Source organism: Seriola aureovittata, chromosome 7 (assembly GCF_021018895.1).
Source record: "Seriola aureovittata isolate HTS-2021-v1 ecotype China chromosome 7, ASM2101889v1, whole genome shotgun sequence".
Lineage (NCBI taxonomy): Eukaryota > Metazoa > Chordata > Actinopteri > Carangiformes > Carangidae > Seriola > Seriola aureovittata.
The window spans coordinates 10,066,759-10,093,476 of NC_079370.1; the positions used below are offsets into that span (position 1 = coordinate 10,066,759).

A 26,718-nucleotide genomic window follows, 5' to 3' on the forward strand; every position below is an offset into this window, starting at 1 on the left:
TTAGAGTGCTGTGCAGCCTTGGCAAAGCTATGTGCTCTTTGAGTGTGTTGTAATTCACTTTGTGTGTGTTGTCTTATCCCTCAATGATTGCTTTTCAGGTCGTTGTGTGACGTGTGTGCTGTGAGTGAAATAGTATGTGTTCAAAAAACTAAAAACAATTAAATAACAAAATTGGAATGCAGGAATTCTGCTAACATCTGGTTAAAAAAAAAAAAAAGATGATGGACAGAGAGGAGCACAACTGCAGGAGCAGAAAGAGTGAAATACAGTACTTGAGACAATTCGCCCACTTCAAGCGAATTCCTCTCAAAAATGAGTATAACCAATGGCAGTCAAGACTCACTTGACACTGTGCATGGAATGAGTCTTTACTAGAAAGTCTACCCTGCTGCTTCCTAATTGTAATTCCATAGTAAAGCTCCCCTAGCTATGTAAATAAGTGGTGGGGCAGGCATCTGGGGGATGGCGGGGAAGGGGAGTGGGGAAGAGAGGAGGAAGGGAGAGGTAGTGCACAGAGCCCTTCAGCAGGAGAAAGCCTCTGTAAGCAGTGGGGTAATCACTGAACCAGGCCAAAACTTTAATTAGTTTGAGGAAGGAGGGGAGAAAAAAAAAATCAATGCACTTTACAGCTTCCTCTCCTCCCCTCTCTCCCTCTCCTTTCACATATTCTCTCTCTCAAACATAAGCTCTAACCTCTCTATCTCTCTCGTCTTAGCCCTGTGCTCCAGTTACCTCTCTCTGTCTTTATCCATCTCACTCTTACGCCGCCCACTGTCTCCTCCTCCTTGTGCTCAGTCTCTCCCTCTCGCTGTCCTTAACCTCATCCATCTCATGAAAACTGCATAATGGAATTAGGCTCAGATAGCGCGTTGTGACCCAGCCGTAGCGAGAGGAGGATACGTCGGAAGTGACCCAAAATCTCTGACTCACTCTCATTTAACAGAATATCTATGGACTGCTACTTGCACAAGCTAAAAGAGGGAAAAAAATTGATTAATCCCATTAACAGGCTGTTGCAAAAATGACCAGTTGCTAAATTCGTTACTTAATTAGGATGCGTACATGATGGTGGTGTCAATGAAATGTGTGACTTCACACATTACTCGCCTCGCTGACAAAAAAGAGAGAATGTCTACTTCACTTGTACGCACCACTCTACACTGGGGTAAACAAGATGAATAAAACAAGTGAGCTGGTGGTAAACATTGTCTGATGTTGAACCTCTGTAGAGCCGCACACACAGACACACAAGCCTACAAGCACCCGAAAACCCACTCACACGTATAGACATGCAGTACACTCTGAGGCAGCAATACACACACACACTCGTTCACACATAAACTAGCACTCAAGCACATGCACATGTACGGACAAAGTGAACTAAGCACACAGAAAAATAAAATATCACACACACACACACAGTCATTCAGAGTGTGGAACAAGCCTGTTGAGTGGCAGTTAGCACCTATTCTGCAGCCATGGCAACCAGCTCCATGGCGATAGATAGCGCAGCCAAGTGGGTCAGAGTCTGTGAGTGTGATAACCTTGTAAAGATCACCTTCAAGCCAAATATACTACACACACACACACGCACCCCTCCGTCACTCCACCAGGAGAAGCTGCATCTCTTGGCCCGGACGGTAACCATCAGGCTATCTGTTGCCTCCTATTCTTATGGGAGGAAAAGCTTGGTGAAAGACAAGGCTCTTATCTACCCATTCAACTGATGATCAAAAGTGGAAAAAGATGTCTGATGCCATTTCAAAGCTCTTTTAGTTCAATGAAATGACAAGTCCACAAGGAATTCAGCTTACTTTCAGGAAACCGTGGGACGGCTGGCTAACTGCTGGAGAGATAATGAAAGCACCGCCGCGATTGAATCAATTTTTCATAATGTCACAGCTTTTTGTTTGTCAAAATCTACCCTTTTCACACGGCCATGAGAAGTGTTCAGACTTCAATGGTCGCTCTTATTCTTTACGTAATTGCCCTTCAGTTCTTGTGCGGTTCAACTTGACTGGTGTGAGCAGTCAACAGCTGAACAACAACTCATCCCTGCTCAGTTTCATTCAGATCGGGACAGAAAGTCTGGACATCACTAAGTGGATAAATGACGATTTCTACCACCTCTTACAGCACGTAGTGTATACTGTCATATATTCACAAAGGCCTCTTTGAATACTACAGCCACCATCCCACCAAGCCCTTTAATTCCTGTGACTCTCAATAGGGGAGTGCATAATAAATCAATAACACACTCTTTCAAAATGAAAATAAAGAGGGCTAGTGACTAAGCCCCGAATCCCCTGTGATGTTAAAGTTCTCCGAGTGCCAGGCAAGTTAAATCAAATGTCCTCTTAGTTCTTCCAATACTGGAAAGCATTTCAAACACAAATATTTATTAAATTGGTTCTGGCTAACAACCCTCTGAGGTGGATAAGAGACAGTGTGCAAGAGGATGAGTAATAAATAGGAAGGCTATAGTGTGAGCCATGTTCTGAACTCTGACAACAGACAGAACTTTATGACCAGACTGTCAAAATGAGTGTCCAACATCACGAAACAGTCATGTCCGCCCAAACAGTGTGAATGTGCCAACACTCCCCCACAGAGGCATTCGTACACATAAACACACACATACAGTAGGTAAAAAAGTTCAGAAGAACACAACTGATGCATTTACACCCACCTAAAGACAAACATAGCCACAGGGTCACAAACATAACTTTGTCAATAAGTATACAAGGTGTACTCACACTCAGCCTTGGCACAGACCAGGCTGGCTGAGGGGTAACTGAACGAGCGCAAGATGGCTCCTATGGCCAGACTCAGGTCCTCGTTGCTAGGGTACAGAGTGACAGAGGCAAAGCGCAGGTACGGCAAGCGTGGAGTTTCCTCGGGACCAATCTTCACATGAGGGATCTGTAAAAATAAAAACAAAAATTTTTAAAAAAGGAGAGCGGAGAGGAGAAACATTAAGGAAGGCAAGAAAAAAAAAAAGAATGTGTCGTGATTAAGTCCTCTCCAAACACACACACACGACAGAAAAAAAAACTGTGAATAAGGAAATCCATTAGCGAGGCTAGAGGGTGAAAAGAGAGATAAGAAAACAGGCAGATGCAGAGAACAGAGAGACTTAAGGATAAAAGGCTATGGAAAGAAAGGAGAAAACTGTTGGAAGAAGTGGATGGTAGTTAATTATATGGGAAGAAACTCAATAGGCAAGGAAAACCAAATCTCTAGATACATTCATCATGACAACTGTGTGGGTAGGAAGGGTAGTAAGTCAGAGAGAGGGAGCTAGATGTGCACAGATTTGTACCTATTTGTGTGTTTATCTTCCACACTCACCTCCTTCTCTCCACATATGTGACTGACAGTAGAACCAGAGGCGGGGCTGGAGGCGGGACCTATCACAGAGACGACGCCTTTGGGTAGAATCTGACACACTGAAAGGAAAAAGGAAAAATAAACACTGAATATGCAGACACACACACACACACACACACACACAACTTCCCTCCGCTTCATTTTGACGGCAGCACTGAGCTGGCAAGCAGTAAGGGCTGCAGTCAGGGGAAGTGTGGAAATCTAAAATGCAGCAAAAACTCAGAGGACACATTACGATTTCAGTTGAACTCCTCATTCTATTGTAGAAGCAGGATGCATCTAATTATAATCTGATTTATTTTGAGATAAATACTCCAAGGACCACAGCAGGGCAGCCCACAGGTTGCCTTCTGCTATCATTCACTTGTTAATACAGTCATTTTTAATGATTTTAATAATCTTTAAGACATTTCGCTTTAATTATATCTCTGGCATCAGAACAATGCTGGCAAATTGGTTGTCACCTTTTTTGCATGATTACCCTTCTTGCAGGGGGAAGATGTTGGGAAAACAGTTTTGCACATTAGTCTATTACATTAACTATTCATGAAATTATATGACTATTAACTCACTAATTTCTTTGCTGAGGAATGGCAGGAGTAAACACTGTCTCTGAGAATCTGCATACAACATATTCAAGCATAATATATGCCATGTCTCCATTATGTTTATATATTGTATTTAAGCCTAAATGAAGAATTTCACACATTTTTTGTGAAACACTCAGCACAGGAGCATTTCTGTAAGTTTCCGTTTGTCACACATCAAAACTGGATTTTTTAGTTATTTAGTTTAAGTTATGCTTTTCTTTTTTCTAAGCTCTACATGCGAGGGCCTGAAGTTTGCTTTTTTTTGGCAAATGTCTGAAATGGCTTCACAATGTTGAGTAGACAGGGGGAACAGATCAGGTTCATTGTCTGTCTTATACTCGACTAATTGACCAGCCTATAGTCTAGTTACTGATCAACAGCCGTAAGAGACTCACAAGTCCAGCTGCCAAAGACAAAAGAAACTTGGAAATGCTTAAAGGAATACTTCAACATTTCGGGAAATATGCTTTTTTGCTTTCTTGGCGAGAGTTAGACGAGAAGACTGATGCCTCGTGTCTATACGATAATTATGAAGCTACAGCTAGAAACCAGTTTGGTTACCTTAGCGTAAAGACTGGAAACAGGAGGGAACAGCTGGCTTGGCTCTGTCCAGATGTAACAAAATCTGTCTACCACCTTGTCTAAAGCTCATTAATTAACACATTATATTTCGCTTGTTTAATGTATGCAAAAACCAAAGAGCAGTTGCCAGACGAAATAGTCTCGCACATAACACAGTAAAACAGTAAACTGCCATCTTTGGGAGGTTTTTTTGTACGGATTAAACAAATAACATACAATGCATTAATTGATTAACATTAGAGGGCCTGTCAGAGGATTTTTTATTTTTTTTACATTTATGGACAGAGCCGTTTTCACTGTTTCCCCTAGTCTCTATGCTAAGCTAAGCTAACCTGCTGCAGGCTGTAGTTTCATATCTAGCATCCGGATATGTGAGTGGTATCTGCTGTTGACCAGCTGTGTTGATCCATCACAGGCCGAAGCTGGATCATGTTCTCCACTCGGGCACTAAAAATTTTAGCTAACAGAGAAATGTAATTGAAATGTTTTCGTACAGCATCTCTTTGATAAGCACCGAGTTTATTTTCAGTGACAATGTTTTCTGTCTACCCACCTGAAAAATGCTGTCATAGATACAGCAGAGTCTGGTGACTTGACTGTGTTATTCTGATAGTGAAAAAGTTCTGTTCTTGCTGGTAGAGTTGGTTGGTATTTTAATTCATCCCAATTAGTCCTCCTCGGTTCCTGTCATTGTCTGTGTGTATGCCTGCCTGAGTATGTGTGAGTGCATATGCCCACACTGTGCCCGTATGTATGAGTGTGTCTGCAGAAAAGGATGTGCATGCGTGCATGTATAAATGCCTGTGCACGTGTGTGGGGGCGTGTGTATGTGTGTGCTTCGGTGTGTGCGCGCGAGTGTATGCGTGCAAGCACGCCTCAGACAGCCGTAGCTGTAAGATGATGAGCTCTCTGATCCAGAGACCAAAAAAACACTGCAAGCAAACAAGCCTGTCAGAGTCTCCTGCCCATCGGTCAAGGACACACACACACAGAAAGACACATACACATACGCCTGCAACTCAAGCATACACATATGTACACAACCCTTCTCAAGCACACAGAGACATTTTGCCAGTAGCTTGTGGCAGGGTCACTGACCTATTAGAATAGGAGCAGGGAGTCTGTGTCTCCTCTGTGGCTAGATTCAGCCGTACATCTTCTGTCTTTACAGACTCCAAACATTCTGTTTTAAGTCTGTATATCAATACAAATTTAATGGAGCAGCCTCTTTGGTATGGTGCTGCTTTCTGTTGGCCCGCACTGCTGATCTGTATTAGTATTTGATGATTTGTTTTTGTCTGCGCAGTAGCCAGTTCCAGCTGTTACTGGAGGGCACTGGTCCGCTGTTTTTAATGAGACAGGCTTAGTGGCCCATTACTGGTCTCCAATGACATGTTAAGTAATCTGCACAAGCTCTTACTGGTTCCTAATCACATGAAAGTGGTGGTGTTTTGTCATTCTAGTCATCATTTGCGTTTTTTGCTAATAAAAGGCAACTTTTTAGAAAATGTATTTATATAGTTTTTTTTTTGGATTAAAATTTGCAGTATTCAGTAGGCTACAGTTCTTTTCTACTCTGTACTAGTCACTATTAATATTTATATTCCATATTACTAATAATATCTACTGGTACTTTTAGTGGTCACTTTTTGTCTGTGGTAATTAGACACTATGCCCTATTGGACTCTAATGGATTTAGCTGGATTTCATCACTCTTGCAGGGTTGTGTGAATCTGCTCTGTTGGTCTTCACTGGTGTGCATCAACTCCACTCACTGGTGTCGGTAGTGTCGTACTGGGAGTCTTTTTGCAGCTCGTATATGTCCACTTCCACTCGGGCTCGGGCCGGACCCTCCATCACACTGTTGATGTTCTCCCTGGCCAGGGCCAGCGCCAGCCGCTCCCCACGCCCACACACAGACTGGTCGTCCAGGATTGCCGCTAGAGAGGCAGAGAGGGAAGGTGAGACAGGTGAAGCAGAGGAGAGAAGATGGACGGCACCGGGAGACGGGAAGAACGGGAGAGGAGTAAGCAAAAGAGATGAGCGAGAGTGAGAGGTGGATGATTGTTTAACAGTGTTGCCTGTGCTCATGTGTGGGTGGGAATGTATTTGGGAAGATGAGTGGAGCTGACAGAGGAATCATAACCACTGACTTGAAAAGGAATGCAAGAAACTAATGTTGTTCAACATAGTAAGTGGTATGAAATCCAAACTATATTAGAAATGAAAGGAACAGTTAAACATTTTGGGTAATATGCAAAGTAAGAAGCTGTTAAATATGAATCTCGAGCCAAGAGACAATTAGCTTAGCTTAGCATAAGGACTGGAAGCAATACAGCTAGCCTGGCTAAACTGATGGGCTGCTGGCTCTAACTTCATCTATACTGTACAGACATGAGATATTGATCCTCACCAGAAACCAAATAAGTATATTTCCCAAAATGGTGAACTAGTCCTTTAAAGAAGGAAACATTCTTACTGATGATACATAAAAACTTGATCAAATAAAACTTTAAGAAACTAAATCAGCACCGCAAACATTTATACCAAGGGTAGGTGATATACAGTATCATTGGTTTTAGCTCGTACCTTTGGTTTTATTTTGTCCGTCCAGTGTATCTGTATTTACCATGTTGTCATGATTTTCAAGAAGGTTCCCCTTGACATATTAAATTACAGTCCTGGTTGGAATTATTGGGACACCTTTTAAATACATAATTTAGAATATCTTCAGAAATAAATGCAAATTAAATGCAAATTAGCCAAGTTTGTATAAACAGTCCTTGTACAACAACAAAATGCTTTGATATTGTGAAGTAAAAAAAAAACATGCTGGACAGAATCATTGACACCTTTTTGTTGAATTCAAATTAATTCATCAAACAAAATAAAAAATCAAATTAATCTCACGTGTTTATTTGTCAGCGTGAGAGTTAACCATCGATTGATGGTTGTGCTGCGTAAAACGGGGCTGATTGTTTCAAATTTCTTTTTCACAATGGCAAAGACGAGAGCTGACTGAGCGCATCAGAAATGTTTTTAGCAAAAAAACATAACGATTCCAAGGCAATCGGCAATGATCTTGAAATCCCTGTTTCAATAGTTCACAATGTTATCAAGAAGTTTCACAGTCATAAAACTGTTTCCAGGATGTGGTGCTAAGAAGAAATTCGATGTGAAGGCTTGGAGCAGATTGTGGGGGAAAAAAAAAAACCACACAAGACATCTAAAGAGCTTCAGACTGATCTGGAGCAATCTGGAGTGGTGGTTTCAGCCCGTACCACACACTAAACCGAGAGGAGAAGCCACAGTCTTTCTGGGATAATGTTCTATGGACAGACGACATCAAAGCAGAGCTTTCTGGGAATGCAGTGCATCAGTTTGTTTATATGTGACAAAATGGAGCCAATAAGGAAAAGAAGACCCCACCTACAGTAAGACATGGTGGAGGATCTATCATGCTGTGGGGCTGCTCGGCTGCCTCTATTACTGGAGGCACGGAATATATCAAAGAAATGATGAAATCAGAAGATTACCAGGGCATTTTAGAGCGAAATGTGTTACCCAGTGTCAGAAAACTTGGTACGAGGCGAAGGTCTTGGGTCTTTCAGCAGGATAACAACCCAGAGCACACATCTAGCCGCACAAAAGAATGTTTGAAAAGGAAAAGACGGACTGTTTAAAACTGGCCAACAAAGCAATGAGTCCTGACCTAAATCACATTGAAAACCTTTGCAGAGAGATAAAATCTGCCATTGCAAAAAGGACCCTGCAAAATTAAAAGAACTTCAACGCATAACAGAGGACAAGTAGCAGAAACTGTCATAATAATTGTGTTTGGAATACATTTTGTATTATTTTAATATTGTGCAATTTGTTTGTTTTTTTATCTTATTTTGTCCAATGACCTTGGACATTTTTTCAAAAATATTTTGATTATACAAAATTGGTTAATTTGCATTTATTTCTGAAGAAATTCTAAATTCTCTACTTAAAAATTCATGGTTGCAACAATTTCAATCAGGACTGTATTTGGACTAATATGATTTCGTCTTGATGGAGTCAGTCAGTCAGTCAGTCAGTTATCAAAATACTGACTTACACAGCTGACAAACACTTCTTTACCCAGTTTTGTAACAGTGTTTGCAGTTGTGATTATGTTATGTTTACGTTTTTGTCGAACATCTGTGTAACATGAGCTGCTTTGGTCAGTCAAATATCCTCAGTGCTTCCAGAAAACGTCAGAGATCCACTGATATTTTAAACATCTCAGAGTATTGTCCAAAAAACTAAGAGGCGTTGTTGCACACCTGCAGGTTTTAAGGTTAAAAATGAAATCTTGAAACTACAACAACAAGAGAAACTTTTATCTGCCAATCACTTACAATATAGAAGAGTAAAATGGGGAAACTTTTATTACAAGTTTGTACTGAAATAACAACAACAGGTTTTTTATTTATGCTTATTTGGCCTTAAAATGGTTTCTTGTCACCCTGTATCTTATTGTACTGTCCAATGTGACAAAAACCACTTTGAGGCATTAAAGGCGGCTGGAAAAAAAAAAAACGCACATACACAAAAAGTATGTTGAGAAACTTTTTCACCCAGGGGAGGTGGGGACGGAGGGACGGCTGACCACTCACCCATACGGACGGAGGAGAGCAGGGGGGCCTGACTGAGGGAGCGTGGCGGCATGGTGACTAGCAGGAAGGAGAGGAAGTGTATTGACAGCAGCAGTGCTGGCAGAGCCGGCATCTTCTACTGCTCCTCATGGAGAATGGTCTGCTGGCTGCCTGTACCACCACCTGCAGGAGTGGAGGACAAACAGCGTGTTACTGGACACACAAACCACCGTCTTGGTACAAGATGTCTCTCTTCAAATTGTCATCCTGCGGCTCATCTTCAGTTTACGCTGTCATTTCCACGTAGTGTGTGCACCTTTAATTTGACAGCACATAGAATAGACTTTCATACTATGAAGATGTTCACTGTCATATCACAAAAGGCAGCCCAGTCCCATGCATACAGCCTGTCTCATAATAAAATACAGTACAAACATCTCTATTTATGTCCCCCCGTGGAAAGTCTGCCGTTTAGAAGTGACAGTATTCAGCCTTGAAAAGATCTCGAGAGGCGGTTCAAAGGAAACCATCACAACAATCGTCACAGTGCACTCACTCAAACACATCTACACCGTACACACGCATACGTGCGTATAAACAAATGCAAACACACAGATACAGTCATACTAGAAACACTTGCTGAACAGTATTATGCTCTGAACACATGCACAACCATATACAATACGCCCACACACGTCTGTACTTACTCATGTTTTCCATCACCTAACCATCACCCCCCACCTCTGAACAGAAACACAAAAAACACACACACACACACACACACACACACACACACACAAAAAAAAAAAGTACACCAAGAGAGATGAACCGAGCTCCACTGGTGCTAAGCATCCCTCTCCAGGAGTGACAAAGCCTTGCTCTGACTGACAACATGACAAGGCAGCATGAAAGGATGGAGAGATGAAGGGAGGGATGAAGACAGAGGAGAGAAGAAGGAGTGTTGTGTGACAGACAGGCAGGGAGGATGAGGGAGGGGTGGCGCTGGTGATGGTGGCCACAGCGGTGAGGGATGTTGACCTGGGAATGTTTCAAATGTCTGGTTCACCGGTCTGAGCTTTAGACAGGTCTGACAGACAGCTGAAAGACTCAGTTCATGACCCTCAATTGACCCCTGCAGCTGTAAACACAGGGGGTGCTCAAGAGCTAGAAGGCTGACCTTTGACTCTGACAAGTACATGCGGGGGTGGAAATGAGTTGATGCTGTGTGTTTGCACATACACTTGTGTGTACATCAAAGAGGCAGATGATGTGGATTGTCGGTCACTGTGTTGTTCGAACATCCCTCCCACCTTCATCCCTGTTTTTTCACTTTGAAATCATCACTTTGTCTTTATTATCCCCACTCACCTTTCCCACACTCGTTTTGTCTTTGATTTTTAAAGCACATCAAAAAATATCTGCGACTGTGATTTAAATCTGTCTTCTTCTGTCATAAACCAAACATAATTCTTTTTTTTCTTTGTACCCTCTAAGCAATCACTGCCCTCCCTTTCTTCCTGTGTAACTTTATATGTCTCTCATTCTCGGCTTTGAGGGAGAACAAACATGTGCGCAGACATGTTCATAATACTAATAGCGTGTGCCATACCGTGCAAATGGCTGTGTTGCTCTCATTATAGTTACCACAGCTCAAAGCGAATAAAGGCAGGGCTTATGTAAGGCCAGCTGTGTGTGTGACACAACATAGTATAACAGTGGGGGAGTCATTTTTTTTCCCCCCACTCACTGTTTTCAATAAATCGTTCTTGTTTAAACACAGTATCTTACACTGAAGGTGCCAGTAAATAATTACTTCATCGAAATGTTTCATTCCACTCATTTGGTCATTTTTGTGTCCATGTGTATAGCGGTGCATATTTACAACAGAGACAGTCATGAAAGAGCTGATTATTGTGACCGCACAGTGAGATACGGCAAACTGCTGTCATACAACTGTGTATTGTGCACAGTACTCCATTTTGCTGGCTGTTACTACTGTATTCTGTTTGCCTCCCACACCAGCGGTCTCTTTCTCAATTTACTCCTCACCAAAGTGTGTGTTTGGTGCCCGGACCTGTGTGTTTATTCCAGAGCATGTATGAGCATGCGCTTAGCTTCTGCGAGTGTGATGGCGTATTGATCGAGCCCAGCTGAAGTGGCGGGCCCTCAGGTGCAGTCAATCAAAACAATGGGGAACCTATCATGGGAGCGCTGCATTTCACAGGAGCCATCTGATTGGCTATTACCAAGGAGCAGATTGCCATGATGACGAATAAGATCCTAACTGAGGCTATGCCTTCATCAATGATGGGATGGAACCGGTGCTATTTCATTGTTATTGAGAGCTATTGACAGCATTAGACAGAGAAGATTAAAGCATCTATACTCTCAAGAGAAGGGGAGGGGGGCCCGGGGGGGCGATGGAAAGCTGTGATAGAAGAAAGGAGAATGAGAGAGAAAAAGAAGCAGAGGGAATGGGCTGGGGACGATGAGGGAATAAAAGAACAAAATTGAATACAGAGAGAAGAGATTGGAAAGTGTTTCTGCAGAAAGAGAGACGCAGAGCAGGATAGAGATGGAAAGACAGAGGCGCAGTGGTGGAAAGTACATTTACTCAAGTGCTGCACTCAGGATTTGTATTAGCTTATACTTTTGCACCACTACACGTCAGAGGGAAATATTGTAGTTTCTAGTCCACCACAGCTACTAGTTATCCTCCAAAATACATGCTAATAATAAAATAATGATTAATTATAAATTACATAAAAATATATATATATATGTGTGTATATATATATATATATATATATATATATATATATATATATATATACACATACACACATACATATATGTTATATACATACATACATAAGTTCAGCTCCGTTTATCATGGTGCCTAATGCTTTATCATTAATGACAGATTTCTTTCTCCTCATTGTCTGTATTTGGATACACTTGGATACACTACACAAAACCTTAAATATCCCAAAGGCACAGTACAAACGAACCTTTACGCAACGTAACCTTTGTTGGTTATTTGGATTTAGACATGCTGTTCCTGTGGTTGACTTACTATTGTCAAAAAATCTTGATCTCACACACTTTGCATGATGAGTACTTCTGACAGTGTTGAATATTAACTTATATTTCCTAATACTTCTATTCATTAGTAAAATGCATTTTTTTTTCTGATTACATGTTCCTCCTATTGCAGGAGAGTAAAAGAAAATAAGTAGCTATAATGTAGTAGAATAAGGTGGAGGGGGTCAGAGAAATAGATTCAGTCAAAGAGAACGAGAGAAAATAGTGAGATACTATTGCCGTGTTTAATCTGCGAGGACTGTGTGTCTGGCTGCTGTACGTGCTCTGTTGCTGTAGTAGTACATGGCTGAGTCCCTGTAGCAGTCGGGTGTTAGTCTGCAGGGAGCTGGAGCAGCAAGAGGGCCGAACGGAGCCAGACTAGTCTGAGCTGTACAGAGAACACTGCTTCTAGCCGCCCTCACTCGCTTTCATTCTGCACCCTGCTGTAAGTCACCCTGCATGTTGGCATCACTGAGAAATACACAAAAGCAAAAATACATAAATATCCTAACTCACAGTGTGTGCGTGGGTGTGTGTGTGTGTGTGTGTGCGGGAGAGAGTAGAAAAGAGAGAGAGGCAAAGGGAGAACAGAGAGTGAGAGAGGGGACATTCATCCCAGTTGGAGATTTAGCTGTTTGCTGCATGCATTCATCTTAGTGTGTGTATGAACGCATATGCATATTTGTGTGTGCTTGCTGTTTGTGTGTGTGTGTGTGTGTGTGTGTGTGTGTGTGTGTGTGTGTGTGTGTGTGTGTGTGTGTGAGAGAGAGACTTGGCGGCTTGCTTATAGTGTCTGCAGTGCCTATTATGAAAGAGAAAACCGTAAAATCAGAGATCTTAATTATCCAGAGAGAGTGGCGGGGGGAGGGGGGGGTAGACAAGGGAGGGGAAGCAAAAGAAGGGCCGGACTGGGATGGGGGGGGGGGGTATGGAGAAAATAAAAAAACAAGGGAACGCTATCTCGCCTCACACCCCCAGGCAGATGAGGAGAGGATGAACGGAGACTAAGGCAGAGGAAGGAGGATGAGCGATAGCAGGGGAGGAGTACAAGAAAAGGGGGATGTGGAGAAAGACAAAAACAACTCAGATGGAGAAAAGCAGCTTGAGGGGGGGATGAGGAGAAGGAGAGGAGAAGGGTGTTGGTGGGGGGGCTGACGAATCATTTGTTTTTCCCCTTCTGCCTTATTGTATGACACAAGAAAATCTGACAGTTATCATAATGGAAGGATGAATCATTCCCATAATTGAATTTGCAAGTGGAACGGCTTCAGTGGCTGTGGATTTAAGGAGACTGTACCGCCAGTCATTACAGGACAGAAGTGTTATTTTGCTCATTCCTGTCACAATTAGTAGTCATTGTTGACTAGAGAGCGCCTGCTGCGGAGAGCTGGGCTGCCGTCCCTGAATGAGCACAGGGAGTCAGGACATTTGTTAACCCCTAGACAGTATGGGTGAGTGGGGAGGTGTGTGTTTGTGTGTGTGTGTGTGTGTGTGTGTGTGTGTGTGTGCGTGTGTGTGTGTGTGTACACGGACTGTCAGTGTGAGTGGAAAAATACAGAGGACCCTTTGCTCACCTCTTTTAGCTTTTTGTAGGATTAAGTGTTTAGTACTTTGTGTCTGCATCTAATATCAAAGCAGCAGCACATGTTCTTTGGTTGCATTGACTCAGCATTTTTACTTTGCACCCATTTGCACTTGCTCCCTCTCCTCTCCTCTAACATGTACCTCTGTAATCTCACCATCTCTGCCTTTTTCTCCTATTTTACCTTTGTCCTCCTCTCTATAGTCTTGTCTCTCTGTTCCTGCTATCCCCTTTGTTTCAGTATTTCCTCTTTTTTTTGTGGAGTTTTACCTTCAACTTGCCTGTTTTTTATTGCCCCTCTTAATTCTCAGTGATACAGGCTCTTGAGACTTCAGATTTGAGGCATGCCAGACTTTAAGGTGAGGTTCAACATTTTGAGCAAATATGATTTATTCATGTGATGTCGTTCTCCCAGGACGCGGGTACGTATATCTCAAATTAGATTTTTGAAAATGTTTATTTGAATGCAGAATGTTGGGTAAAAGGTTACATTAGCTTGGCCATATGGAATAAGAAAAAGTAAATGCTCCATATCTTAAAACTATTCTAAATGCAAACTAAGTCATATAAAGGGGGATGGACACAATAACATGAACAGCTATAGTAAATAATGCAATTCAATTCAACAGTAGGGCAATAAACACAACCCTGTGAAGCTTCTGGTGTTGAATGTTTGTTTCTGAGAAGAGTTCCTGTCGTGGTGCAATTTAATACAGCAACATCAAAAAACTGCAACCTGAAAAAATGAGTTGAATCTCCATTCTCCACCTCTCAAACCAAAACTTATTGCCAGACCGAACTTTGACACGTTGTGCTACGGTTAGGGAGAGATTGTGATTAGTGTTTTTTAACTGCATTCATACCCTATGACTTGCACAGAACACTTGGCACTCGACATAAATCAAGTGGCACAGAATCGTTCAATATGGACATAATTCCAGGGGGCAGAGCTGAAAGACAATTAATCAACAATTTGACAATCGAGGAAATGTGTAAATCTTTTATGAAACAAAAATGCCAAACATTTAATACTCAAAAGTGGGATTTGTTGCTTTTCTCTTTTTTATATGATTGTAAATTGAATCTCTTTGGGTTTTGGTTGATGGGTGAATAAAACAAGCTATTTGACGATGTCCCCTTAGGCCTAAAAGTGATCTTAAGTGCATGACAATTAATAGAATAAGGGGGGGTGTCAGACTCCAAGGAGGATCAAAACACTATTTACTTAAATAAGCAAATAAATAAATTTGCGGTTTGGTGTCAGTGCCCAGGTGCTTCATCTATGCTGATTTTCAGTAGCCTTGCACCTACATGTGATGTGCATGCGCTGTAACTGTGCTCTCTTTCTTATTTGTAGAATAAACAAGTCATCAAAAATAATGAAAAAAGTTGAAGCCCTTATTATAAGCTTCCTGGTATTTATTGGGGGGCTGTGATTAAATTGTACAGGTGTTTACATCACCGCGTCCAACCCAAGTAAGTCCAGTCTCAAGCCTTCTGTCTCGCTGTTACTCCCACCCACTCCCTATGTGATCACCTTGTCCTCCCTCAGCAGGGCTGCACACACTATGATCTCTCATTTTTACCTCTCTGCCCCCTCTCTCTCTCACTCTCCCTCTCTCTCTCTCTCTCTCCATTCTCTGTATCTGTATCTCTTCTCACTCAGCCTCTATCTATTTTGTCTCTTTTCCTCAGGAACACTCTATACCCCTGTCTCTTTACTGACCTCTCTCTTCTCTCTCCCTATCTCAGCTCTCACCGCTCTCCTCAATCTCGACAGTGCACTGTCTCTGTTACAGTCCCCCCTCCTCTCCCTTCCTTCCTTCCTCCCTCCCTCTCCCTCTCTCTCTCTGTTCATTGGACATGGATAAATTCTTGCCAGTGTTCTCCTTGACAAAGAGGCCCTCAGTCAGTGACACCGCCTGCTTGGGGAACCACCGTGCTCCTGTGACACTGTCACATCCGAGTATGTCATGCACAAACATACACACACAAACACACAAGCATCCAATATAGCTGCGTACACATACACTAACTCTTGAAGAGGGTTCAAAGAACACTGTGTGTGTGCGTTTGCTTGTGCGTAAGAGCATGTCTTTTTGTTTTTTCTACGTCGATGCATGTCTTCGTGTTGTTTGTTTGTACATGCCGGCGGTGAGTTTGCATTTCAGCCTTCCTGCTTGCATATGTACCACCTGCTGATCAGATCAGTCTAGGGGTGGAGGGGCTGGGTGGTGTGGGGTGAAGCTCAGAGCACTGCTTTCCCCGGGAGCTGTTTAAAAAAAGATGTGCTGTTCAGTGTCACTAGCTGTCGACGCAGATCCCACCTGTTGCAGCTGCAGCTTATGTAAGCAGAGCAGTTTAATCACAATTAGGAAGCTCTCCTTGAACTCACTCGCCCCCTGGCTTGTTTGCTAAAATTTGCATTCAGAACAAAAGCCTTGGAAATATAAGAGTGATATTACTATACACGGCGCTGCAAAGAGAACAATGTCTGCGGGAGAGCAGAGTGCTGTCAATTTAAATAAGTGTTAACTATCAGGTGGATGGAAATTAAATGTTTTTGCTTTCATCTTAAATGGCTGGTATGGGTTTAGTTATAGGACGTTATACAACAGTATTGGTACATACTTTAGTGTTTGATTTATAATAATCCCATTGCTGGACTACAAGTCCCCTGTGTTTTGAATTTTTACTAACTGTTACAATTTTCTGCTCATTTTTTTTAGTAGATGTCTTCTCCCAACTACTCCTCCTGCTACACAGCCGGCCATCCGAGGAGGAGGGGTTTCCTTTTGAATTGCCTCTCCTGAGGCTTTTTTTTTTCCTGCGTCTGTGCTAAAGAGTTTTTGTGTGAATAGTATTTTTCTTGTCTTCTTAGAGAGCTTAGCACCATTGGTGTGAGTCTGTCGAGCCCATTGAGACGTGTGTACGCTTCATTAGTCTTCACATACTGTACAACTCTGGCTTGGCTTGACTCTTTGTAGAGGCGTCATGACCTCATATTAACATAAAGATCCTCTCACTCCAGGATCAAAAGTTTAGTTTGTTCTATCAGTCAGAGCATGTGTGTGAATCACTGGGAGTGTGTGAGGGAATATTGCTTTAGAATAACCAGATATTTACACAGAAGTTAAAATGGAAAACGGAAACAACGTTGCTATACACTGTGAGGCAGACAAAGGTAGAATGTTTGCCTTCGCACAGCCATGGCTCTGTGATGAACCGATGAACCAACTCCACACAGCTCTCCCACTTAGACACCCACGCGCCACACACACACACACACACATCAGACACACACACAACAGATACATAGAGATGTACACAAACATATCCAACACACACATACACAGGTTGTGGTTTAAATGACTCAGATGGCATTTGCTCCCTTTGTCTCTCTCTCTCTCTCTCTCTCTAACTCTCTCTCTCATTGTCAGGTTTTGCTGCCGTGGCAACAGAGTCGAGGATGAGAGGAGGAGGTAGTGGGAGCGGGGAGGAGGGTGAGGGAGACGGAGAGAGAAAGAAGGGAGGGAGCTGGTGATGGAAAAGGTAAATGAGAGATCGAGGAGTCAGAGCCCACTGGTCATGTGAGGCGGGGCTTCATTGCTGCTGCAGTGTGTGTTTCTGACCGGTCTCTAGTAGTGAGAGGCAGAAACAGTGAGAATGTGGTTTTGCTACGTGACTGGGAGCAAGTGTGCACGCTGCGCCTGACTCCGGTGCGCACACTGTATGACTAGGACATGTTGCGTGTCCACTCACATTGTTGTATAATTCTGTCACCCACGACTACATCTAAAATTGGTCATCTGGACGAGCCATCACACTATCAGCGCTGATAGAGAGCAACCAGGAGGAGAGGAGAGAAGCCAAAGAAAAAAATAAAAACATGAAAATAAAGGGACAACTGAGTGCTGTGAAAGTGCTCTTGTGTTTCAAGTTTACATGGAGGGTTTCTGGTTTGTGTTTTCGTCTGTACTAATTTGCTCTGCAGAAAGCAGCATGCTCAAATTTGGTTTGTTTTCAGCTGCCCGGGGCAAGAGACAAATTCTCTCTGACTGCTCTTCTCAGACTCAGTTCAACATCTGAAAAGGATTCACTTGCAACTATGCAAAGCAACTACGCAAAGACCAAAATATGTAGGGCAAGCCACTGTTCCCATTCCAGGAGATGAATGATCATGCTCTCTTGTAGAGTTAAACTGTCAAGCACTAATGTAGAAATCCAGGGTTAAAATCCTGTTTAAAAAAAACAAACTCGTAGTGTTTTATTTTCTGCCAGCTCTCTTTCATTTACGACATTTCACAAAGAGATCAGTGGTGATCGTTGCAGGTATTATGAGAGGCATCCGGAGAATCAATAAGATAATATGAAAACATAATTTCGAGTTTCCAGCAAATGTCTCTCTATGAACAGACATTCAACTTGATCATTGACATGATCAGACAAGGTGATGAGTGATGAAACTAACAATAACAGTAAGTAGCAGTAATGGCCATTTGTAAGCACTTGATGACCAACACTTCATATATTCACTTGTTTCTTCATCTGTTACTGTAATACATTTATAAGTTAAGTAGGCGCCAGGCAGTAGATGAAAAAATAATTTAATCTAATGAATACAAATGTAGTAATTATCTTGTTTACTTCATGTTGCTTCATCTGACATTGTTTTCTGGTTGTGTTGAGGACTGTGCCTTGGGATAAATGCATGAAAAATACATTTTACTTTTGATGCTGCTGCGAAAATAGATGAGAAGTTTGCATTAGTGCCAGATGGTGACTATAAGCCATGAATAATGCCATGAGACTTGAGACAGCGCCAATCTGTGTTGACTCAGTGACAATCTGAAGTCTAGGTCTTAATACGGTCTCCATGTTACTACAGCAGGAAAATCGAAAACTAACTCGAAATATGGTAGACTACCTACAGATAGATGAAGAAATACTTGAAATACCACAAATAGTTCAAGGTAACTATTTCTTATCCTTGAATGTGCAGGTGTAGAGAGATAAAGGAACAGAAACTATGACGAGCAGGGGCACTCCTGGTGGCTGTATTGGATTACATAATTGATCTGATTATGTATGAGCAATTTCATTAAAACAGAAAGAGAAACAGCATCATCCATATTAAAAAGGTCACAAAAGCAATAGCATAACACAATGAAGCCCTGAGGGATTTTTTTTCATTGTGTCTCATGTTAAAAACAACATGGGTACGAATATAGCTCGTGACCTTGGTGGATGTCACTCCCTCCCTTCCGTGTTGTCTTCCATTCTGCAATATCCAGCACACTGGAAATGCCAGTTAAATAATTTTTAATAATGTCCTTTGCCAGATTGTGGAGTTGCTCAAATGCACAGAAAATGCCACGTAACTGGAGGAGGCAACGGACAGAAAATAATGACTTTTCAGTATTCTGTTGGTGTTATGCCATAAATTATCCTCTTAATCAAATGATTCCATCAGCGTTACTTGGTTTTTCAATTTTACTGTATAAGCCTACAGACCATATTAATTTCAATATCTGTATTTAAATACTGTCCATGAAAAACTGCTCTCATCCGACCATATTTTATTATACTCATCCCGAGGCTGTGCATATGTTCTATCATAGCTGCTTGTTTCAGATTATCATTGTACAATATGCATTAATATGTACATATTAATCAGATCGAATTCATCATATAATTACGTTTTTAGATGTGGTCTAACCGGGGGGCGAATGGTCTTTATTTATCAGAATTTGACTCCCCTGAAATTTATTTCACAGTTTGCCTGAATATGTTGCGTGTTTCCTCAAGATGTTGTATAATTCTGTCACCCATGACTGAGTCTAAAATTGGTCATCTCCGCTCAAGACGGGACATCACACTATTAGACCTGATAGGGAGTGACTGGAGAGGGGAGAAGGGGAGGGCAGCGAGATTCAGCAAAATACAGAAATATGGAGTGGCTGGGCACTTTCGAAATGTTGCTGTGCATCAGTTTTGCATTAAAAGCTTTTTATTTGTGTATCCATCTGTGCTAGATGCATTGCCGACAACAGCATTCTCAAATTGTTTTCAGATGCCCCGGGCAAGAGGCATTTTCTCCTTCTGTGTACCTCTCAGGCCCAGTTGAGAAACAAAGAAGGACATCATGCATGAAGCAAGAGTGAGGACTTTTTGAGGATTCAACCACTTAGTATGATTAATGAACACAAGTTTTGCTGCAGTGCTTTGGGGATAAGGGCGTTTTTTACTGTTGTTGATGAGCACATCACATTTGAGTGTAATGGGACAAATGTGCAAAATTCACCCTGTCCAGTTTATGGAAATCAGACTTCTTTTTTTTTTTTACAACCTGCCACAAACAGCTGCACTGTGCATACATTTTTCAATACGTATACAAGGAACGAGTTAAAGGAACACAAATTGATAAAAAAAAAATACTATTTCAAATTCAGACTTTGCTGAGCTACCAATGAAATATAGATTTAGAAATCAAAAATGCAAAAAGAGGTAAAAGACAGTGTTTTGTTGTGTTTAAATCTGTAATATTCTCCTGGAGCACCAGATGAGTGTCTTATCAGTGTTGTCAGCTGCTCAGATTGTGTTTTTAAGAAGTAAGTTGTAACACTATGTAGTTCATCTCAACATGGATTCAGCCCAAGGTCAGCAGCGGCGCACTAGAAGCCAGAGGTCTGAAGCATAACAACAGCTCTGATGATCAAAAACATCGCATCTGACAAACGATGAATCATTTCTTGCTATTTGGGGCTTGATTCTATCTGTAAGTCAATATTTAATGTTCCTCACCAGCAGGACAGATCGGCTGTTGAACCGTCTCCACAAAGAATGTTTGAGCTGAGCAGGAGAGCTGCCTCGCTGCGGAAGAGCCACTGAACATAAAAAGAAAATAAAGGGCTATAGTGCTTATTTTGTGGGGAAAAAAATGCAGGTCAATTTCAGCCTGTGCGTGTTTCTGTGTGTGTGTGTGTCTCCCCGACCACAGTGTAACCTTCACAAGGTCAATTAAGTGATTCAGTTTGTCATTCAGTGGTCAAACACTGCTGCTCTACATTCAGTTCTGCTTTCTCATGCTAAATTGTTGGTTATCCCTCCGCGGGCTCTATGCTAATAGATGGTAGCATATGCTAAAAGCAATGTCTGTTAGAATATTTATGCAACAGCACCATATTTAATGCTGGATTAGCATTTGTTTGCTCCATTGTTCAGTAAATCAGTACCAAGCACTGGTGAATAAATGCATAATACATCTAGTTAGCCCATGGTACATTAGCCTTAGAAGTTCCACGACTTACTACAGAATTATGAATATCCACATTCATTTTTTATACAGCTTACTACTGGCATCTGAAATTAGAATCACTCATTCACGTTACTTGATCTAGGTCAGCTTTAACTTAATTATGTATGAGGACTATGTGTTTATTCAATTGCTTATTTATTTGAATTACTATTTGTAGTGTAATATCACCGTTTTCATGCCTAAGAGCTTTATGTTTCAATTTCTGAATACAGATTGAACGTGCTATCTATTCACAAAGTGTGACTTTGTGTGTATAAACATGTATTTATGTACTGTACGTGCTGCACATTATGAGAGCGGGAACGATATGATAACACACCTGTTAGTAATACACGCTGAATTCGACTGGTGTGTATATAAATCACATAATTAGGCTGCTGGTGTGCTGCAGATGTACCAGAATTAGGTTTATATATGTACAGTATTTGTAATAGTAGCCTCTCCGGCCTGAACCCAAATATCACGGGCTCTCTCTATTAGATCAGCACCATGAAACAAAAGCTATTCCGCTGGAAAAGGAGCTGCTGCATAAAGCTCTGCAATCATTATGACAATGTCCAAAAACTGCCTGAGAGAAAAGAAACCGACTCTCTTTTTCCATAATAATCCATAAAAGAGTGGACACAAAAAGCCACAAAATGGTGTTATGGGCGATGGAAAAGAGATAGTTTTAATTGAATCACCCATATTAGCATTTTAACTGCAATGTATGTCTCGCATTGCGTTGCTGTCCATGCTGCAGTGGTGATTATTGAGGAGCATGGTTCAGGATTTGGCAACAACAAAACGCACTGTGTTTTTGAAAACAGCGCTTTTGATATCCTGCATGTCGGAGATAAATGTAAAACATTATAATGTGATGGCAAGGGAGACTAGTGACTGCAGTTCCTGAATTTACTCGTCCGTTTTATTGCCAGTGTTCTCACATGGTGCGCCTGGTCAAAAATGAGTTCCCCGAGGAAGAAATAGGGTGTGATTTGAAAGTTGCCCAATATTTGGCTCAGTTGCTTTCAAATGCAGCCTGTCAACTTGTGCTGCGTGCTGCAGCACCTCTCACTCCGCCTGCCTGCCCGGCGGCCGTCCGCTTGGTCAGGTGAGTTATCGCCAGGACTGTTGCTTAAACACCACCCCCCCTCCACGACACACACACACACGCACAGATACACACACACTCCAAGTCGTCCATTACTGTGCCTGTCATCCAAGCGTGCAATCAATACTCCTTCTCCGACAGCATGCACACATGTGATGGAAGGCAAAAAAGGAGGAGAAGAGGAGGACAGCAAGGGTAAAGAAGGGATGTTGTAGGGTGAGGAGGGAGGAGAGGTGCAGAAAGGCTGGGGAGGCGGGAAGTGTTACTGATGGGGAGTGTAGGGCTCGGGGGCAGCGGGTGAGGGAACAGGGGAAAAAAGAGAGATGACAAGAAAAATGTCCAGGGACCGGAGACAAACAACAGAGAGCAGTAATATATAACAAAACACAGAGATAGAGTGAGTGTGGGAGTAGGAGATGGAGGACAGAGATGAGGAGTGGCAGAGGCAGAGGCAGAGGAGAGATGGAAAATAGAGGGAGAAAAAAAGAAAGTGTGTGAGAGAGAGAAAAATGGTGAGAGGTTGTGGGTGGGTGAGGAGAATGCTATATATAATGGCAGAGGTTCAGGAATAGACCAGAGTGATTGTGTTTTGTGATTACCTAACGCTCACATCTGCAAACAGTAGCAGCCATCAGCTGACATCAAAAACCACACACACACACACCCTACATATACACTAACACACACTCATTGACACACATACACACAGGAATACACTCGGCAAAGTAATGCTGGCACACGCGGGCCAACAAACCTCATCTTCATGCTAAACTGAACTAACTCTCCGCTAAAGGGCTTCTGTCGTCTGGCCCGGATTGATAACGGAGGCAAACACTACCCACTCACAAACACACACACCCAGACGCAAACACACTCCCGCCGTGCTACGAACACATCTCATGTACATAAAAAGACTCATAATCGCATATAAACACACCGACATGGCTGTATTGTAAACACTCCATCCAAGTAGCCATGCTTCTCTCCTGCCACACACATGCAGACATAAAACGCACACAATACGCTATGGTAAGGGCCTTAATCTGTCTTTTTCTTGCTGTGCAAGGACTCTAACCTTTTTCTACTCTGGTTTTAGAGACGGGTTACCAAGTACGGTTTAACACCAACAATCGAGTTCCAAGTATTAGCTGGTATTATGGCCAAAATCTGCTTAATTTTACCTGGTGAAAATACCTTTGGGAACCCAGTATTTTCATCGTGTGTGCTTGTGTGTCACTGATGAAGCTCATACGTAATTCAGCAAAGATGCTGTCTCCAAACATCATGAATGCGACGATGCAAAGTCAAACCCTTGAGATGGCATTATTATGGTAATAAAACTGGATCAATTCCTGCAGGCGTTTTGTTCCACCGTGTGTATTAAATTGGCAGATTACAGTTCAGCTGAGTGAAAAATCTGTTTAACAAGTGGCTTCATCAGACATGCAGCTTAAGTCAGACTGCAGCACGACATTCAACAGGTTGAGCATTGAGTGCAGAAAAGAGCAACCATATTACAACTAAATGTCCAAGAACGAAGCTTCTATGTCTCAAACAACTCAAACTACATCGGAAAATGGCTGCACTACACAGAGTAAAAACCTCAGGTCAGCACTATAAAACTTGTCATACATTCAATTGGTCCCATACTCAGACGCATTACAATTGGAGGTTATCTTCAAATGATTCTATATAGTTGCATAAGTGTCTGTTCCACCTCAAAGACAGTGCAATTGTAAGAGGAATTGTTTTCATATTAAAAACATTAGCACATACTCCAGTAAAAATGTAATAATCCCATAAAGATTTTATGAGTAATTATCTGCAGGTCCTTGGTTAAAATCACACTTTATCAATAGTGATGTACTAAGAAATCATTTTAAAATCAAGGGAAAATATTCAACTGTGCCAGGGGGTGTGCGGGTGTGTGTGTGTGGGTGGGGGGGGGGATCCCTTCAGTCTCTGGAAGACCTGCCCCCAGTCGGCCCAGTCCTCAGCAAGCTACTCCTGCTCCTTTGATTCTAAGCGATTGGGGAAACGAAATAGTTTCTGCTTGTGTGAGTATGTGTGTGTGCTCTCTTGTGGATATACGAGAGCCTATACTGAATGTCAATGTTTGTGCGTGCATGTGAGCGTGTACAGTAGTATGTATCTGCTGCAGAGACCTCTGCTCGGTCATAGCCTGCTGTGTTTCCTTCCAGTCTGAGGCGGTGAGAGGAAAGGCTGAGGGCTCCGAGGGAATGCTACAGCCGGGGCACAGGAGGAGCCTCCTCTCACCAAATTACTGACAAAGGCCAACTATCCATTTGTGTCTCCTTACCAAGCTGTGGAGTCCAAGAATATCTGAGTAAGGAGATAGGTGTGGAGGTGCTCCAGTTTCATGCCTGCATAGAGCGGGCGGTGAGCTGCATGCAGCCAAGGTGATCCCTGCCAACCATTTTGCCCTGCATTTAGTATTCATTTTCCAGGCGATCAAACCCGCTGCCAGGAGGTGGAGAGAGTGTGTGTGCGTGTGTGTGTGAGAGAGAGAGAGAGAGAGAGAGAGAGAGAGAGAGAGAAAGAGAGAGAGACAGAGAATTAATGTGCTCCTACAAATTGTGTGTGTGTGGAAGTGCATTAACAAACACATGGGTGTGCAGATGTAGGCTTAACACCCTCACAGATTCATACATAACAAAGGTGTGTGTGCGCACATGTGTGAGGATGTGCGTAAGTTAATGAATTTGCAAACACGTGTGCATCGTGCAGCAGGGCTGATTAGGAACACAGGGATGGAGCCAGAATAGGCCAGGGGCCAGCAGACCCGGCTCCCTGTACACAGCCAGTGGAGTAAACCTGGATGCGCACAGCTTCCTGCTGGGGAAGGATAAGGGAGAAAAGGGGAACACGGGAAGTAATGAGAAGGGGAAGAACAAAGGAAGCAGTAAAGATGGGTGAAGCAGGGAGAAGGAGGATGAGCGGAAGGAGCGGGTTTAGGGAGAAAAGACAAAACAGCGCAGTAACAGGATGAGCAGGAGAAGAGGAGGAGGGGAAAGGAGTGATAAGGGGGAAAATGCGCAGAAAGAGAAACCAAGAGGGGGACGAAAACTGGTGGTAGAGGAGAAGAAGAAGGGGGGAAAAAAAGAAGAAACAAGAGGACAACAAGAGGAAAAGGAGCTGAGCAGCAGTGCCCTAGCAACATGCGGTGGAGGCAGGCAAGATGGCTGCAGGGGACAGAGCACCCGGCCAAATATGGTCATCAGGACCCAGCACTGCCCTACTTTCTCTAATGGGCTAAACCAGAGCCTAGATGATGCAGGAAGAACCATATATGGTCAGCGGGCAGCAGCGTCGGCTCCTGTCTTTTTGATGTGTCGTGCTGGAATGAGTGATGCAGGACTTGGGCCTAATATGCAAACAATGCCCTACAGCATGCTTACACATACATGCACATTCACACACTCATCTCTCTAATTCCCTTTCTTTCAGGGTGAGCTAGTCGACATGCCGCCCCTATCTAGAAAACGGAAACAAGGGATGCTTCTGGACTGTGTGAGGGTGACTGAACAGGTTGTGAACACATTGTACCTGTCCATCTGTGTTAGTGTGTGAATGTGTGCCCTTCTCTGACCACATAAGTGCGTCTGTTTGCTTATATGCGTCTGTGTCACCCAACCCGGGGCTGCAGTGAGCTGTGTGAACTCTCATCAGTCTATGAAAGTTACCCTCAGGTTTCACTTCAGGCTATGGTGTAATAGACTGGAGACATGCACCATACACTCGCCATGTGGCCAGGTCAACAACCATCAGTTGCAACATGTGTACGCATGGCCAGCAATCAAGAACGTACAAATCGACCAAAGGCATCGCTGCTAGTGGCTCACCTCTTGTACACAGCTTCAGGGGGGAAGGCAACACTCCCAGATAGACACAATACCGCATCTATGTTGTAGTTACATATTTTTCATTTGAGTTATTCCAACTCCTAATTAGACTCTTTTGTCCGCAGTGTTTTTCTTGGCAATGCTTGCCACCCCAGAATGCATGGACAAACTGACAAACAGCGATCACAAAGCCGTTGTCATGGCCAGGAGATAAAGTGTGCCAGCAGTAAAAGACTGCTACTGATTCATCTCATCTATTTCAGTTGTCCTACGCAGGTCTTGTTGCTATGTGAGTTGCTATGATTGACCAGTGGGTCTCACATCCGTACGTGCAGCAAATTACATTCCTGCCTGAATTAAGCCATTATATGAGAAGCAGTTCTTCAAAAAAACAAACAAAATGAAAAAAAAAAAAACAGTTCTCTTTCATTATGGCTTCTGTGTCAAGAGCTGCAGAAACAATCACATTCCTGCAGCTGTGGAAACAACTTAAACAACTCATCTATTGTGCAGTAAAGCCAGTCATGCGGCAAGAAATGCCTTCAAAGAATAGGGCTGCTAGGTGAGATGGCTCTAAATGTGACAAAGTGAAGT

At 42.6% G+C, this 26,718-nt stretch overlaps 1 protein-coding gene across 3 annotated transcripts in view; it reads right to left on the bottom strand.

Moving 5' to 3' along the window:
• grik5 (glutamate receptor, ionotropic, kainate 5) overlaps positions 1 to 26,718 on the bottom strand; it is an 86,099-nt gene that overhangs the window by 28,173 nt on the left and 31,208 nt on the right. For all 3 annotated transcript variants that reach the window (XM_056380599.1, XM_056380596.1, XM_056380598.1), the window contains 4 exons: positions 9,206 to 9,367; positions 6,338 to 6,502; positions 3,352 to 3,449; positions 2,757 to 2,922 (listed from right to left, as the gene is read on the bottom strand). In XM_056380599.1, coding sequence (XP_056236574.1) covers positions 2,757 to 2,922; positions 3,352 to 3,449; positions 6,338 to 6,502; positions 9,206 to 9,317 — 541 coding nt within the window. In that variant the 5' untranslated portion in view covers positions 9,318 to 9,367. The remainder of the gene's footprint in view (positions 1 to 2,756; positions 2,923 to 3,351; positions 3,450 to 6,337; positions 6,503 to 9,205; positions 9,368 to 26,718) is intronic.